Source organism: Symphalangus syndactylus, chromosome 18, assembly GCF_028878055.3.
Source record: "Symphalangus syndactylus isolate Jambi chromosome 18, NHGRI_mSymSyn1-v2.1_pri, whole genome shotgun sequence".
NCBI classification, from domain to species: domain Eukaryota; kingdom Metazoa; phylum Chordata; class Mammalia; order Primates; family Hylobatidae; genus Symphalangus; species Symphalangus syndactylus.
In genome coordinates, this window is record NC_072440.2 from 69180955 (window position 1) to 69199162 (window position 18208).

The following is an 18208-nucleotide window of genomic DNA, read 5'->3' on the forward strand; positions in this document are numbered from 1 at the left end:
CCGGCTTGGTGGTGCACACCTGTAATCCCAGCTCCTCAGGAGGCTGAGACAGGAGAATGACTTGAACAAGGGAGGCAGAGGTTGCAGTGAGCCGAGACCGCGCCATTACACTCCAGCCTGGGTGACAGGGCGAGACTCCATTTCAAAAAAAAAAAAAAAAAGGAGAAATGTTCTCCTGCCCTATGGGAAAGCCCATGGGCACTAGGAAGGCTTGGGAGCTGGGAGGTTCCATTGCTGAGTCGCTGCATTTGGAGCAAGGAGTCCAACCATTTATCTCACAACCATTTATCTCAGAAGCTATGGATAAAGCTGGTTTCAGGGTACAACGCACAGTTTCAGGAGTCAGGCTTACAGAGAAGTCCATTCCAGAAGCAATGTTGTGTGGCCTGACTGCTTTTCCTCCCTTGCTCCTGGCCTCTGTTTTAGCTGGGTAGGACATGAATGACCCAATTCGTAGGATGAAATTTACAGAGGATGTTTCTCAAAACTTCTGGTATTCAACTTACATATATTCATATCCATTTAGGTTGAGTTTATTTATTGATTTATTTTCAGGCAGGGTCTCGATCTGTTGCTCAGACTGGAGTTCTGTGGTGTGATCTCAGTTCACTGCAGCCTCCACCTCCCCAGCTCAAGCAATCCTCCCACTTCATCCTCCCAAGTAGCTTAAACTACAAGTGCATGCCACCACATCTGGCTATTTTTTTTTTCTGTATTTTTTTTGTAGAGATGGGGCTTTGTCATGTCGCCCAGGCTGGTCTCAAATTCCTGAGCTCAAGCAATTCTCTCACCTCTGCCTCCCAATGGCGTGAGTCACCACGGCCAAGACTAGATTGAGTTTAATAAGATTTGGTTATGCAGCCAGGCAGGGTGGTTCACGCCTGTAATCCCAGCAGTTTGGGAGGCAGAGATGGGCAGATCACCTGAGGTCAGGAGTTCAAGACCAGCCTGTCCAACATGGTGAAACCCAGTCACTACTAAAAATACAAAAAAAAAAAAAAAAAAATTAGCTGGGCATGGTGGCAGGCATCTGTAATCCCAGCTACTCAGAGGCTGAGACAGGAGAATCTCTTGAACCCGGTAGGCGGAGTTTGCAGTGAGCTGAGATCCAACCATTGCCCTCCAGTCTGGGCAACAGAGCGAAACTTCGTCTCAAAAAAAAAAAAAAAAAAAGATTTGGTTACGCTGGGGAGATGGGAAGAGTCAGGTTAGGGGCACCCAGGCTGGGGGAACAGGACTGGGGAGGTGGATGGAGGGCCTCTGCAAGAAGAGCCTGGGAGAGCCGGGAGGAGGTGGTGAGGCAGGGGAGCACTATGGAATGGCCCTGAGGCCGGGGGTGCTCAGGATGACCAGGTAAAAGCACAGCTGATCCAGGGTGGAGGGGAGGCCCGCAGAGCATGAGCAGGAGGCTAGAGGAGACAGACCATGAGGCCCGGGGAGACCCCTCACTTGAGAATCTCCCATAGCTTTCTTTCCAGAAATCGAAAGTTGGTTTTTAGTCCCTTCCAACGCTTGAATGGCTCATCATCATTGTACACAAAGTTTTCCCAACAATATTTAAAGTCTGAGAAAAAACAAGGAGAAAGCAGTGAGGGCCCAGCAGGCCTCTCTCCCGGCCCTGGGCCCTCCCCTCCCAGGCCAGGTCACCTGGCTGCCAGTTGCAGTGGGCGCTGGCCCCATACCTGCAGGCTTCCCGGGGACACTGCCCTGTCCCACAGCATTGCAGACCCACCTGCCCCTCATGCTGTCCCTCCCGCACCCGCTCTCCTCAGCCCCCCACGTCTCACGTTTGTACTCCATGATGTCCACGGAGGCCCCTTCCTCACTCAGGCTGCGGAGCCCCTCCTGGTAATCTGTATTCCAGGAGTAGTAGAGGCGGGCGGTGAAGATGGTGAGATTCACGTTTGTGCCTGGCCAGGAACTCCGCCACCTCCCCTGCACACTCTGGGCAAGGGCTCCAAGATGTGTACCAGGTGACCTCGTAGTTTTTGTTGGGAGTCAGTATGTCGTCACAGAACCAAGAGAGGAAGCACCTTTCTGCATGACAATGGGTCTCAGGATCCACCTGGGGAAGGAAAAGGAGGAGGGCAGGGGGAGCTCAGACCAGGAGCACGAGGAGTGCAGGGGTGGGCGATGGGAGCAGAGGGCGGGCCTGGAGCCCCAGGGCATTTCCTTATTTATTTATTTTTGAGACAGGGTCTCTCTCTGTTGCCCAGGCGGGGGTGCTAGTGGTGCGATCTGGGCTGACTGCAGCCTTGACCTCCCAGGCTCAAGGAATCTTCCCACCTCAGCCTCCTGATTAGCTGGGACTGCAGGTGTGTGCTGCCACACCTGGCTAATTTTTTTGCAATTTTTGTAGAGACAGTCTTGCCACGTTGCCCAGGCTGATCTGGAATTCTTGGGCTCAAGCGATCCTCCTGCCTCAGCCTACCAAATTTCTAGGAGTATGAGCATAAACCACATGCACGACCTTATTTTATTTCTTTACTTTTCATTTTTCTGGGTATATAGTAGGCCCCAGGGCATTTTATTCATTGACTTTCCCTTCTTCCGTCCTTCTCCTTCCTCTTTATTTTTTTTTGAGATGGAGTCTTGCTCTGTCATGCAGGCGGGAGTGCAATGGCACGATCTCGGCTCACCGCAACTTCTGCCTCTTGGGTTCAAGCGATTCTCCTGCCTCAGCCTCCCGAGTAGCTGGGATTACAGTCGCGCACCCCTACGCCTGGCTAATTTTTGTAGTTTTAGTAGAGATGGGGTTTCACCATGTTAGATAGGCTGTTCTCGAACTCCTGACCTCATGATCCACTCGCCTCGGCCTCGCAAAGTGCTGGGATTACAGGCGTGAGCTACCGCGTACAGGCGTGAGCCACTGTGCTCGGCCCCTTCCTTCTTTATTTTATTGAGTCTTTCTCTGTCTCATCATGCCCTCAAGTGTGATTTCTGGCATCCTGTTCCCCAGGCATCCATTAACCAGGCATCCTCAGCCCCTGCTGTGGCCTGGCCCTATGGGATCTGCCTTGTCCCCTGTCTGCCTTCTGCTGGGAAGGTCATTGAACCAGCATTATCCCATGGAGTTGAAGGTTGGCCAAAGGGGCTACTGAGCACTTGAAATGGGGCGCTGATTAGAAACGTTGGCACTTGTAAAATACACAGCTCATTTCAAAATCTCATTGTGTGAATAGACAAACTTTAACTCTCTCATGAGGCATTTTATATTAAGTGTATGTTGAAATCGTATGTGAGATAATTGAGCTAATGCAGACATTAAAATTTCTTCCACCAGTTCTTGTCGCCTTTCCAGCATGTGGGGACTGGAAACACTTGTGCTTCAGTCCTGAGTCCTGGGTGTTTCCGAGGCCAGCACCGCTGTAGGCCAGGCCTGCCCAGCACAGACGGCTCCCTCCTCAAACACACTCTGAAAAGTCTCCTGCCTGGGCGGAGGGGGCTGCAGGGGTGGGTGGGACACGACAGGGTGGGTGGGAGGTTAGTGGCAACTGTGGGGGCAGCAGGGTTAGGAGTGAGGATTCACCATCCTGTGATGATGTGTCCTTGACATCGAGGAATCAGGGCAGTGGTGGGGGCGGCCCCACCAGCCCGCAGTGACTGGCCCAGGCACAGTGCTGGACACCACACCCCCCGCTTCCCACAGCTGCTGTTTCCCGAGGACTGCTGGACGCACGGCTCCATGACAAGATTTTGGGAAACAAAGTCAAGAGTGAGGGTGCTGGGCTCTAAACAAGGCCTTTTGGGAAGAAGCAAACCCCCTCCACGATCCGATCCCAGGAGAGTCAGGGAGGAAGATCTGGGCCACGGACTTAAAAAATGTGGGAGGAAGTTGGGCGTGGTAGCTCATGCCTGTAATCCTAGCACTTTGGGAGGCCGAGGGGGGCGGAACACTTGAGGTCAGGAGTTCGAAACCAGCCTGGCCACCATGGTGAAACCCCGTCTCTACTAAAAATAGAATAAAAATTAGCCGGGTGTGGTGGCGGGCACCTGTAATCCCAGCTACCCAGGAGGCTGAGGCAGGAGAATCGCTTGAACCCGGGAGGCAGAGGTTGCCTGAGGGAGACTCTGTCTCAAAAAAAAATAAAAGAAAGAAATGTAAGAGGAAAGTACACACAGGAAAGCCCACGCCGGGCACATCACTTATTGTTGTGTTTTCTGCGTTCCCAGCTGCTTAGCTCCTATTTAGGATGTAAATAGGACTTCAGTGCTACCTGGTTTAGGAAGACGCCACTCTTCCAGGAGACACGTGAGGGCCACTTTATAACTTTCATGGTGAAGCACAGCCAGGTTTCGTTCCGACCATAGGCTTTCCGTAGGTTTTTAAAGTGGAAGTAGAATATGTGTGGATACGTTACCTCCATCAGGTTTCTGAAGGCACAAGGGAGAAACCCCAATGCAGAGACCGCCCCGGAGTCCTCGGGGCTGATGCCCACTGAACACCACTCCCTGGACAGCCCTGGGCTCTGGGCCTCCCCCATCCCTCCACCGCCCTGAGAATATCTGCTGCTTTCCCAGGCAGGAAGACTGGGAAAGAGAGAGAAGGGGGTACTGGCAGGGGCAGCAGGGACAGGGTGACCTCTCCCAGCTGTAAGCCCAGCTCTGGGGCTACCAATGGGACACCCTCAACCTCCCAGTTTTTCTGCCACACATCTCCCAACCCATTAGGAAAACGCAACAGACAATAAAGCTCTTCACCCTGAAATAATTGCTTGAACATTTTAGCTCAATTCCTTCCTCACATTTCACCTGTCCGATGATGGTGATGATTATTTTTATATTGGGATCACAGCGAATTTATTTATTTATTTTTACACAGGGTCTCACTCTGTCACCAGGCTGGAGTGCAGCGGTGCAATCTCGGCTCACTATAACTCCCGCCCCCTGGTTTCAAGCGATTCTCCTGCCTCAGCCTCCCAAGTAGCTGGGACTACAGGTGCATGCCACCACGCCCGTCTAATTTTTTGTATTTTTAGTAGAGACAGGGTTTCACCACATTAGCCAGGGTGGTCTTGAACTCCTGACCTTGTGATCCACCCACCTCGGCCTACCAAAGTGCTGGGATTACTGGTGTGAGCCACCTCACCCGGCCCTAATTTTTGTATTTTTAGTAGAGATCATGTTTCACCATGTTGGCCAGGCTGCTTTTGAACTCCTGACTTCGTGATCTACCTGCTTCAACCGCCAAAGCGCTGGGATGACAGGCATGAGCCACTGAGCCCAGACAGTCCAGGCTACTCTCCTAAGTGCTGCATATGTCTGAGCTCATGGCATATGCCTGAGGCTTGCAGGGGCCATCCCTATTTTACAGAGGAGGTGCCAGAGGCATAGAGAGGCCAGATAATCTGCCCACACCACAGAGCTGGGGCGGCAGATGGAGCTGGGGCCCCTTTCCAGGACAGCCCTGTCCAGCCTCTGCATCACAGGCCCTGCGGTGGGGAGCTGTAGGGAACCACGCTGTCTTCTTACTAAACTTTAAAATAAGAGCATTTCTCCTGATCATCATATTTTATCCTACACCCCATGTTGCAGGTGACATTCTAAAAGGGGAATGGTGCTCACAGACGAGGAGCCTGTGTCTGGGGTCGTGTGCATCCTCCTCTGCTCACAGTGGAGGCATCTTTAGAAGAAATGTATGATTTTTCTGGGACAGAGACCATTCCCTCCCCCATACCCTCTCTTAAGACTTTGTATTGAAACAAAGTAAATCTTACAGAAATTGCACCAAAGTGCTGAGAACAAAATGCCTGATTGCTCCAATCATCCTTTGGTTCAATTCTTCCAGTTCCAGAGCTCAGAAATGGCGGGAAGCACACAGGGGAAGCATCCTCTCAAGGCGGGGAGCACCAGCCCGGCCATGACTCTCAGGGGAGAATCTCAGCAGGGGGCCTGGGCTGGGGCAGTTGGGCGAGGTGGCCCATTCAGAAGCAGCAGTGGGGTGACCACATAGCAGGGCAAAGAGCCTGGCTGGTTGTGGGAGCAGCAGAGGAACCAGAGGGGAGAGAGCCCAGGGCTGGGGTAGGGGGAGGCCAGGGCTGAGGCCCAGGCAGGAAGGGGCAGCAGAGGCCCCGTGGGCAGAGCGGGCAGTGGTCCCTGATCTGGGGCTTCACGTGCACCCTCCCTGGCAGGCTTGTCCTGGCCCTGATGTTAGTCCTGGGCTTGGGTTCTATTTCGATCTTCCAGGGCCCTTGTCGCAGGAGACACCTGCGCTGTGAGTGACCTCCCAGGCACATCTGAGTACAGGCCTCACTTTATGCTGCTTTCTCACCTGGATGGGAGGACCTCCGGAGGGACCCCTGGATCCTGCCCTCAGGAATCATCCCAGGGACGCCCCCCACCCAGCAGCTATGTGGTAGGGAGGGAAAGTGAGGGGCAGGTGTCTGCTTCCCCCCATGCCTTCACACTCAGAGGCCACCATTGGAGGGAGGAATAGCGGGTGGGGGGCCCTCAGATGTCCCCCCAGGATGGAATGGGTGACCCCACACTGAGCTCCTTCCTTCCACATCTCCTGCCCAGAGTTGTTCTCTGGCAGGCTGAGCTCTTGTCCCTATGTCACAGAAGGGCGGAGGCTGGTATCCCCGGCCACCCCGTCTTGCAGTTTGCTCCTCCGATCTAAGACCTAGGTGCTCAGTTCCCGTCTCTCCCGAGGGCCTTAGATCCCTTTCTATGGCCTCTCTGGTCCCTGGTTGCCCTTTTCTATGGTGCTTCCTGGAGAGCTCCTGGCATCTCAAGCCTCCCATTGTCCAAGCTTACTCTTTTGTAAAATCTTACTCAACACCTGGCCAACATTGCAAAACGCCGTCTCTACTAAAAATAGAAAAATTAGCCGGCATGGTGGCATGAACCTGTAATCCCAGGTACTTGGGAGGCTGAGACAAGGGAATTGCTAGAACCGGGAGGCAGAGGTTGCAGTGAGCCGAGATTGCACCACAGCACTCCAGCCTGGGCGAAAGAGGGAGACGCTGTCTCAAAAAAAAAAAAAAAAAAAAATGGGACCTTGATCACTGAGTGTTTGCTTGGCTCTTTCTGCATCTCCATCCCTGTGGCGGGGATTTGAGAAGGGACAGGCGTGAGCAGGAGGCCAGGCTGGGTGCTGTTATGTGGAGAAGCCATGGTCTGGAGGGAGGGGCTGTGAGGGTCAGGGCAGGACTCGCCTGGGAGACGGACACACAGAACGGGGACCCCTGCATGCCCCACCCAAGCTTGGCCCAAGCCCCCTGGGTCGTTGTCATGGGCTAAATTTTATCTTCCCCACAGTGATATGTTGAAGCCCTCAACCCCACCTCCCCACAGGATAACTGTATTTGGAGACAAGGACACTAAAGTGGTGATTAAATGAACTCATGGCCCCTAGGGTGGGCCCTAATTCTGTCTCACTGAGGTCCATAAACAAGGAGGACATTTAGAGGCAGAGAGACCCCAGGAGTGCAGGTGCACAGAGGAAAGGCCAGAGAGGACACAACCCCGCCCATCCCTCCACCTTGGACTTGCAGCCTCCAGATCTGTGAGAAAATAAATGCCTGCCCTGTGGGTACCCGGCCCGGCCATCTTCTATGGCAGCGGAAGCCTGAAGCTGTTTCCATGGTGGCGGCTCCTTCTCAGGGGCTCAGGTTGGCCTTTAAGGATGGTGCTCAAAGCTTCTGACTGTCAGGCTTGTGACTATTCATGCTCACTTACTACATCCAGTTTTATGACAAATTCAGTTATGCCAGGGAGATGGAAGGAGCCAGGTTGGGGTTTCCAGGCTGTGGGGGTGGATGGAGGTCGCTCTGGAGGCAGAAGGGGCTTCTCACTCACAGGAAGGGCCCAGGAAAGCAGGGGGGAGGCAGCAAAGTGGAGGCAGCACCAGGAGCTGGGGTGAGGGGGGTGTGACCATGAGGGCAGGCAGGGGGGCAGGAGGGAGGGCAGGAGGGCCCAGCCAGGGGAGTCCTCAGGAGGATGAGCAGGAGGTGAGAGGAGAGAGATGATGAGGCCAGAGGGAGACACTCACCTGAGAATCTCATTTAGCTGGTGGTGCAGGAATGCATAATTGTCATCGAATTTGTACCAAGGCATGAATGGGTGACCTTCATTGCACACAAAGTTTTCCCAGCAGTATGCAAAGTCTGAGATTTAGAGGTAGGAAGCACTCAGGCTCTCCCCTGACCCTGGGCCTGCCCTCCCAGGCCTGGTCTCCTGGCTGTCAGTTGCAATCAGTGCCAGCCCCACCCCTGCAGGCTGCCCTGGGACACCCCCAGCCATGGCATAGCAGATCCATCCATCTCTGAGGCTATTCCTCCCCGTCAAGCTCCCCTGACCCCTCTACCTCTCACCTTCATAGTCCATGATCTTCACACGGGCCCCTGCCTTATGCAGCCTGCGGAGCGCCCTCCGCCAATCTCTAGCCCGGTAGTAGTAGAGGCGGGCGGCAGAGATGGTCAGGGTGACATTGGGGTGCTCAGCCAAGAATTTGGTCACCTTCGCCACACAGGGCAGGCAGGGGTTCCATGATACAAACCAGGTGATCTGGAAGCACCTGTTAGCAGGCAGTTGGTTGCCACAGAACCAAGAGAGGAAGCACATTTCTGCGTGGTTCTCAAGCTGGAAATACACCTGGGAGAGGAGCAGGGGCAGGGGAAGCTCTGGGAGGAGGGAACAGGAGGGGTGCAGGGGTGGGGCAGGGGGAGGAGGGGCCAGGACAGGAGCCCAGGGGATCTTGCCATTGAAGCTCCTTTCCTCCATCCCCCCTGTTTGGTTTGAGTGTTTGTCTGCTCCAAGCTGACCTTCAATGTTAATTGCTATGGTAATGGCCTTAAGAGGTGGCACCTAGAAGAGGCTATGAGGCTGTGGGGACTGACCTTTGTGGGTGCCACTGCTGTGGTTATTCAAAGGTGACCTCAGCCCCTCTTTCTGTCTCTTGCCCTCTAGCTGGAGGGGCAGCATGTCAGACTAAACTGCTTCCTCTTGTTCCCATGTCACAGAGCAGCAGTGACTCAACATCCCAGGCCACTCTGTCTAGAGCATCCCCTGAGCTTCTGGCAACAACCTTCACTCGCACCTGACTGTGCAGTTCGCAGGCCCTGGAAAGTTGCTGGTGCCTTGACATTGGACTTCCCGGAGTCCAGAACTTGAGCCCACACATTTCTGTTCATTGTAAATGTCCCCGTCTCAGTCATGCGGTTGAAGCATCACAAGGTGCACCAAGACACGTGCTTCCCTGTGTTTGGAAGTTTTCCCAGCCCTGTTCACAGCCTCGTGCGTGAATTCTGGCATCCATTCTCCCAGGCATCCATTCACCAGGCATCCTCAGCCCCTACTGTGGCCTGGCCCTCTGGGGTCTGCCTTGTTCCCCGCTGGGGAGGCCACTGGACCTGCGCTGTCCCACGTGGGGTGGCACTGGCCAAAGGGGCTACTGAGCACCTGAAACGGGGCTCTGATGAGAGTCCTTGGCACATCAAAAATACACTGCTCATTTCAGTGTGAGAAGAAAAAGAAACTTCACTGTCTCATGAAGAATTTTATGTTAATCAATGTTGAAGTAATATGTTAGCTACATTGGATTAAATAAAATATTAAAATTACTTTCACTGGTTCTTGTCGCCTTTTTAGTGTGTGGGGAGTGGAAACACTTGCGCTTCAGTCCTGAGTCCTGGGTGTTTCCGAGGCCAGCACCGCTGTAGGCCAGGCCTGCCCAGCACAGACGGCTCCCTCCTCAAACACACTCTGAAAAGTCTCCTGCTTGGGCGGAGGGGCCCACAGGGGTGGGTGGGACAAGGCGGGGAACTTAGTGTCCCGAGTGGGGATGGCAGGATGAGGAGTGAGGGTTCACCATCCTGTGATGATGCATCTTTGCCACGGAGGAATCCGGGCAGTGGCCGGGGCAGTCAAGTGGGAAGGTCTGGGCCACGGACTTAAGAAATGTGGGAAATGGAGGCCAGGTGCAGTGGCTCACACCTGTATTCCCAGCACTTTGGGAGGCCGAGTTGGGCGGATCACCTGAGGTCAGGAGGTCAAGACCAGCCTGGCCAACATGGTGAAATCCTGTCTCTATTAAAAATACAAAAAATTAGCTGGGTGTGGTGGCGGGCACCTGTAATCCCCGCTATTCAGGCGGCTGAGGCAGGATAATCGCTTGAACCCAGGAGGCGGAAGTCGAATGAGCCAAGACTGAGCCATTACACACTAGCCTGGGCAACAAAAGTGAAACTCTGTCTCAAAAAAAAAAAAAAAAAAAGAAAAAAGAAAGAAAGAAAGAAAAGAAAAAAGAAATATGGGAAGTGGCCAGGCATGGTGGCTCATCCCTGTAATCCCGGAACTTTCAGAGGCCAAGGCAGGTGAATCACCTGAGATCAGGAGTTCCAGACCAGCCTGCTCAACACGGTGAAACCCCATCTCTACTGAAAATACAAAAATTAGCCGGGCGTGGTGGCATGCGCCTGTAGTCCCAGCTACTCAGGACGCTGAGGCAGGAGAATTGCTTGAACCCAGGAGGCGGAGGTTGCAGTGATCTGAGATCGCACCACTGCACTCCAGCCTGGGTGACAGATGGAGACTCTGTCTCAAAATAAATAAATAAATAAAAAGAAAAAATAAATAAATGTGGGAAAAAAATACACAGTTGAGAGCCCGCCACCGGGCATTTTACTTATGTGTTTTCTGCATTCCCAGCTGCTTACCTCCTGCCTGTGATTCGATTGAAGTTTGGGTAGTACCTGGCCTTGAAAGACCCCTTTGTCCCAAGGGAGCTTTGAGGGGTCCTTCCTTATTTTCACTTTGTAGCACAGCCAGGTGTAGCTCCGACCACAGAGGATGGGTTTGTTTTCAAAGTTGTAGTAGAATGTGCGTCGATACATCCGCTCCATCGGATTTCTGAAGGCACAAGAGAGAAACCGGCCCATGCAGGGAGTCCTCCCTGGAGTCCTCGGGGCTCATGTCCACTGAACACAGCTCTGGGGACGGCCCTGGGCCTCCCCCACCCCTCCACAGCCCTGAGAATTTCTGCTGCCTTCCCAGGCAGGAAGACTGAGGGGAGAGGAAGAGGAGGGGATGCTGGCAGGGGGGCGGGGGTGATCTCTCTCAGCTCGGGCCCAACTCTGGCCTTTCCAGGGGTACATTCCCCACCCTCTCAGTATTTCTGCCCACCCACTCCCCAACCCATTAGGAAAATGCAAAAGAGAATAAAACTCTTCACCCTTAAAAGATAGCTTTTAACCTTTCAGCTCAATTCTTTGCTGATGTTTCACTCTGTGTGTTAACATTATTTTAAAATCATGGTAGAACCGAATTCTGAGGGCCAGGCCACTCTTCTAAGTGCTGCTCGGGTGTGGGCCCATGTGAGGCTGCCCTAGGCCTGCAGGGGCCATTCCCATCTTACAGAGGAGGGGCCAGAGGCACAGAGAGGTGGGGTAACCTGCCCAGGCCACAGAGCTGGGGACAGATGGAGCAGGGGCCCCTTTCCAGGCCAGCCCTGTGCAGCCTGCAGGAGAAAGCCATTGGGGACTGGGCTCTCTTTTCACTAAATTTAAAATAAGAGCATTTCTCCTGATCATCGCGTTCTTTCTCACATTCCACGTTACTGGTCATGTTCTAAAGGATGAAGGGTGACCTTGGAGTGGAACGTGTCTGGGGACATCGGCTGACTGTGGACGATATGATTTACCTTGTGCTTCAGAGACGATTCCTGCCCCCACACCCTCTCCTAAGACTTTGTATTGAAACAAAGTAAATCTTACAGAAAGTTCATCAAAGTGCTGAGAACAAAATGCCTGATTGCTCCAATCATCCTTTGGTTCAATTCTCCCAGTTCCTGAGCTCAGGAATGGCGGGAAGCACACAGAGGGAGCACCCTCTCAGGGCGGGGAGCACAGGCCTGGCCATGACTTTCAGTGGAGAGTCTCAGCAGGGGGCCTGGACTGTGGCAGGTGGGGAAGGTGGCCCATTCAGAAGCAGCAGTGGGGCGACCACACAGCAGGGCAAGGAGCCTGGCTGGGAGTGGGGGCGGCAGGGAAGCCAGAGGGAAGGAAGTCCAGGGCTGGGGCTGGGGCAGGGGGAGGACAGGGCTGAGGCCCAGCAGGACCACCAGACAGGAAGGGGCCGGAGGGGCCCTGCGGACAGAGTGGGCAGTGGTACCTCATCTGTGGATTCATGCTCAGCCTCTTAGATACGCTTGTCCCAGTCTCCCTCTTTTTTTGAAGCGCCGTGGTTTCACTTCCTGCTTACAGCGTCCTTGCAGTTGGAGAGCCCTCCTTAAAGTGACCTCCTGGCCAGGCACGGTGGCTCACGCCTGTAATCCCAGCACTTTGGGAGGCCGAGGAGGGAGGATCACAAGGTCAGGAGTTCGAGACCAGCCTGACCAACATGGAGAAACCCCGTCTCTACTAAAAATACAAAAATTAGCCAGGTATGGTGGCATGTGCCTGTAGTCCCAGCTACTCTGGAGGCTGAGGCAGGAGAATCGCTTGAACCTGGGAGGTGGAGGTTGCAGTGAGCCAAGATCCTGCCACTGCACTCCAGCCTGGGTGAGAGAGCGAGGCGCCCTCTCAAAAAAAAAAAAAAGTGACCTCCCAGGGCCTGGTGAGTCATGGCCCCTCACCCTTCCTGCTCTGGCGCTGGTATGGGACGTCCTGGGATGCTTTATCTTCCTCAGTCTCTCACCCTCTTTCTGGTTTTCTCTGGGGCCCTCCCCCTGGAAGAGGGACCTCTGATAAAGACAGGCCGCTCTGTGCAGCAGGACCCAAGGCAATTGCAAAGGGAAAGAGAAAGTCATTGCAGCCAGAGCCCGGGAAGTGGGTCCACACCAGGCTGAGCCAGCAGAGCACAAGCCCCTCCCCTGGTGGTCCCGCCCAGCTGGAGCCGCCTCTCCACCTTCAAGACAGACAGGCCGATGCCTCTGCAGGGACTCCCGGATCCTGCCCTCAGGGATCATCCCAGAGATGGCCCCCACCCAGCAGCCATGGGGACAGGGAGGCAGAGTAAATGGCCAGGCGTCTGCCTCCCCCCAGGCCTTCACCCTCGGAGGCCACCGTGGGAGGGAGGGACAGCAGGTGGGTGTGGGCCTCAGATGTCCCACCAGGATGCCATGTGCGCCCCCACACTGAGCTCTTTCCTTCCTGCTTCTCCTTCTTCCCCATCTCCAGCCCGGAGTTCCTCCCTGGTGGGTTGAACTTTTGCCCTCTCTTGTCCCCATGTTATGGAAGGGCAGCGGCTGGTGTCCCAGGCCAGCCTGTCTGGAGCCTCCCTGTGCATCTCACAGCTCCCTTCCCCTGGTAGTGTGCTCTCTACTAAAAAAAAATATACAAAAAATTAGCCAGGCGCAGTGGCGGGCGCCTGTAGTCCCAGCTACTCGGGAGGCTGAGGCAGGAGAATGGCGTGAACCCGGGAGGCAGAGCTTGCAGTGAGCCGAGATCGCGCCACTGCACTCCAGCCTGGGTGAAAGAGCGAGACTCTGTCTCAAAAAACAAAAGAAACTCTTTTTTCATAAGTCATCCTTGCTCTGTTTCACATTGTGTCCAGTGTAAAACACGTTTCTGTTTACAGCAGAGATTTTCTCACTTGGAGAATACACCAGGGACGGACTCTGTCTTTACATCAGGATATACTTTCTGGTTATGGAAGAGATTTTCTCACTTAGAGAATACATCAGGGGTGGACTCTGTCTTTACATCTTGAATCTAGCAAAAAGTAAGCCCTAAATGATTCCTTTATAATCAGAATGCAACTTATTCCAATCACATACAATATTCAGAGAGGGCCTGGCTTCTGTGCAGCCCTTACCGTGAGAGGGGGTGGATGGGGAGGGGCAGCCCTTACCATGAGATAGGGTGGATGGGGAGGGGCAGGTTCTTCAGTTTCTGCTCTCAAGCTGCCCCCTATCAGATAGGGGGTAGGGAGCCATGATAAAGGGGTATCACATGGCAGTTATTTTGTGGTGATGGAAAAGTTTTTCATCTTGACTGTGTTGATTGTTGCACAAATCTATACACGGAAGAAAGCTGCATAGCACCACAGATGCACACACACAGCGAACAAATGTGCCTGTAAAGCTGGTGAGAACCCAACAGGGTGTTTAGTGAACAGATTGCACCAATGTCAATTTCCTGACTCTGCTAGTGCGCTATAGTTATACAGAGTGTCATATTGGGGAAGCTGGGGAGGGTTCTGGGGATTCTACTTATTATTGTTGCAACTTCCTCTGAGTCTTTAATTGTTTCAAAATAAAAAGGCTTTTAAAAGGAGAAAAAAAAGAAAACCTCTCCTGAGCTCTGCTTCTTCAGTGGGCAGTCTGTGTCTGGATGGAGGGGAGGGATGCGTGTGTGTGTGTGTGTGTGTGTGTGTGTGTGTGTGTGTGTTTCTGAACTGGACATCTATTTTTTTTTAAGACAAGGTCTCATTCTGTTGCCCAGGCTGAAGTGCAGTGGTGCGATCACAGCTCACTGCAGCCTCAACTCTGTGTGTGTGTGTGTGTGTGTGTGTGTGTGTTTCTGAACTGGACATCTATTTTTTTTTTAAGACAAGGTCTCATTCTGTTGCCCAGGCTGGAGTGCAGTGGTGCGATCACAGCTCACTGCAGCCTCAACTTCCCAGGCTCCGGTATCCTCCCACCTTAGCCTCCTGAGTAGCCAGGACCACAGGTGTGCTACCACAACTGGCTAAATTTTGTATTTTCTGTAGAGACAGGGTTTCATCATGTTTCCTAGGTTGGTCTTGGATTTCTGAGCTCAAGCAATCCACCCGACTTGGCCTCCCAAAGTGAAAGGATTACAGGCGTGAGCCAGTGCCCCCGGCCAGAACTGGGCATCTTTCTCCAGAGGAGCTGAAGTCAGAAAAATGCCCCTAACCCAGTGCGATTCCAGCCCCGGCTCTGAGATGAAGGTCCCCACAGAGCTCTTTTACTGGGATGAGGGCGAGGCAGTCAGGTTTTCTTTTTTTACATGGTATCAAAGGTCTCTGACAGGGCGTCCAATCCAAATTCTGAGATGATGGAAATGTTCTCCGTGCTGTTCAAAAGGAGTGGAACCAGCTCCATGTCACTGTTGAGCACCTGAAATATGGGTAGTGCAGATGAAGAACTGAATCTGTCATCTTAAGTATATGAGTAAGTTATTTAAATTCAAGTAGCTGCAGCTAGTTTTTACTAAATGGGGCAGCGCAGGTCTGGGGAACTAGGGATTGAAGGAAGCTGGAAAGACCTTTCCCTGGCTTTGGGGTCTGTGGTCCAGCCAGAGATGGGAACAAGCCCTAAGAGGGCCTGGTGGGGCTGGAGTTTGGAAACAGGAAAGGAGTAGGTCAGGTTTGATGGGAAACAACTGGGATCTCTTCTCATTCATGAGCTCTTGGTGACACATGCAACTACAGTAATAAATAATGGAATTCACTTTCTCAAAAATGCATTTCCTCTGTATGTTACCTTTTCTCTTTTACAGAGACACACCCACTCTTTCTCCAACACAGGCACATACACACACATTCTGTCACACACGCTCTGATATACACTCTCCCACTCTGTGTTCCAGTCTTTCTCTCACACTCACACCTCGTCTCCATCTCTCATCCGTAGCCTGTCCCACAGCCGAAACGCACACGCACACCTAACACACATGCGCCCACAGACACGCTTTCCCTGGCCCTTGTCCTCACCCACTGACAGACAAATGTCTGCAGTTCTCTTTTCTTGTACTGTCTGTGTCTGGCTGTGGAATCAGGGTAAAGCTAACTCATGGAGTGGGGTACGAGATGTCCTCTACTCTTGGATTTTCCAGGCTCTCGCTGCTGCATGGCTGTCATTTGGATCTGTTGATGTGCTGAAGTCCTCCAGCCACTTCCTCCTCAGTGGCATATCTTCCCATTGCAAGACCTGCACAAGAGCCCCTCTGAGTCACTGTCTCCTCTTCTTCAAAGTGCAGGTAATAAGGCTGGGCATGGTGGCTCACACCTGTAATCCCAGCACTTTGGGAGGCTGAGGTGGGAGGATCCTTGAGCCCAGGAGTTCAAGACCACCCTGGGCAACATAGTGAGTCCTCTCCTTTACAAAAAGTCAAAATATTAGCTGGTCATGGTGGCACACACCTGTGATCCCAGCTAACACCAGGGCTCAACAGGCTGATGTGACAGGATCCTTTGAGGGCCCAGGTGGTCAAGGCTGCAATGAACTGTGATTGCACCACTGCACTCCAGCCTGGGTGGCAGAACAAGACCCTGCCTTTAAAAAAAAAAAAAAGTGCAGATAATAGCAGAGTCTACCTCCAGTGTTGTTACGAGTAGTAAATGAGTTAACATTTATAAACACTTTAGAACAAAGTCAGGTGCATAAGATGCTCTACACAAACGTGTATTAAATATTACTGGAGCAGCCACTTCACTGTTATCCCCGTTGCCATTGTTTATAATACAGTCACGTGCCCTGTAAGGATCTTTCAGCAGAGGATAGACCTCATATACAATGGTAGTTCATCCCATTATACATGATCATTTCATAAAGTTATAATGGATCCGTCCTATACAAGTGTACCTTTTTATATATTTTATACTGTATTTTTACTGTGCCTTTTTTGTTTAGATGTTTAGCTACACAAATACTGTTGTGTCACAGTTGCCTGCAGTATTCAGACAGTCACATACTGCACAGGTCTGTAGCCCAGGAGCAATAAATAGGCTGCACCGTGTGGCCCAGGTGTGTAGTAGGCCGTCCCATCTAGGTTGGTGTAAGTGCACTCTGAGATGTTCCCACAATGATGAAGCTAATAACGCATTTCTCATAATGCATCCCCATTGTTAAGTGACACATCACTGTACTTAGAACAATGTTCACTAACACAGCAAGTACCAGCATGTGTCGTGTCCATTTAAAAACAGTTATTGGCTTCCTATTACTTTCATGGTGAGGTCTGTTCACAAATAAAATTTCAACCAATGTAAAGATTAAATGGGCTTTTATTAGTGATTCATAAATCAGGTAGCATTTCATCTAGAGATTTGGAAAAGGCGCTCCACTGGGCATGGCAGCACAGTCAATTTTTATAAGGTAGCCTGAACAGGAACAAGGGAACGGCATAATAGAAAAAGTGGGGCTGGTTGGCTGGGCGTGGTGGCTCACGCCTGTAATCCTAGCACTTTGGGAGGCTGAGGCAGGTGGATCATGAAGTCAGGAGATCGAGACCATCCTGGCCAACACGGTGAAACCCTGTCTCTAGTAAAAATACAAAAAGTTAGCTGGGCATGGTGGCATGCACCTGTAGTCCCAGCTACTCAGGAGGCTGTGACAGGAGAAACGCTTGAACCTGGGAGGCGGAAGTTGCAGTGAGCTGAGATGGCGCCACTGCAGTCCAGCCTACGCGAGAAAGCGAGACTCCATCTAAAAAAAAAAAAAAAAAAAATGGGGTTTCTGGTTAGCATCAGGTTTCCTTCCTTGTAAGGGTTAAAGCAGAGAGGACTTTCTTATGCTGGCTAAAACTGGCTTGCTTGGGGATTTGGCTATCATCTCTCTTCTGATTTCTTGGAAGGTCAAATCAACAACTTAGTTTCTATTTGAAGACATGGAACTTAAGCATGAGTGACTCCATTTGAGTTTGATCTGTTGGGGCCCAGCACAGGAGCTCAGTCCAAGTCAGTGGCCTCCCATAAATAGTATTTAACAAGCCTAGGCTTATTTGAGTCCAGGCCTTGCACAGGGCACTGGGAATATGATGTGCTTGAGAAACCCACAGTCCAGTCACCACAGTCTCAAAAAGAAAGATAGACAAGGAAAGAGGGCATGAGGCTGGATTTAAGCACCCCAGGGTGCCATGGAATCCCCATGCTGGTGACAGTCAGCGCTACAGGAAGGATCTGGTGGGTTTCTCAGAGATTGCCTGATTTGGACTTTGGATGACCTAGTGTATTAGTCCATTTTCATCCTACTATAAAGAACTTCCCTGAGACTGGGTAATTTATAAAAGAAAGAGGTTTGGCCAGGCACAATGGCTCACACCTATAATCCCTGCACTTTGGGAGGCTGAGGCAGGTAGATCACTTGAGGTCAGGAGTTCGAGACTAGCCTGGCCAACACAGTGAAACCCCGTCTCTACTAAAAATACAAAAAATTAGCCATGCGTGGTGGCACACGCACTTTGGGAGGCTGAGGCAGGAGAATTGCTTGAACCCAGGAAATGGAGGTTGCAGTGAGCCGAGATTGCACCACGGCACTCCAGGCTGGGCAACAAGAGTGAAACTCTGTCTCAAAATAAAATAA

The 18208-nt window shown here is 52.2% G+C and overlaps 1 protein-coding gene across 1 annotated transcript; it reads right to left on the bottom strand.

Annotated features, from left to right (window-relative positions):
- Positions 1-1108: 1108 nt before the first annotated feature.
- On the bottom strand, positions 1109-12369 carry LOC129468230 (DNA dC->dU-editing enzyme APOBEC-3D-like). Its single transcript, XM_055253512.2, is given in 8 exon segments — positions 1109-1564; positions 1788-1906; positions 1908-2065; positions 4218-4374; positions 7994-8108; positions 8316-8595; positions 10659-10851; positions 12112-12369. Coding segments are annotated over 8 exon segments (1158 nt in total). The 5' UTR covers positions 12129-12369; the 3' UTR covers positions 1109-1445.
- Between the last annotated feature and the right edge of the window lie 5839 nt (positions 12370-18208).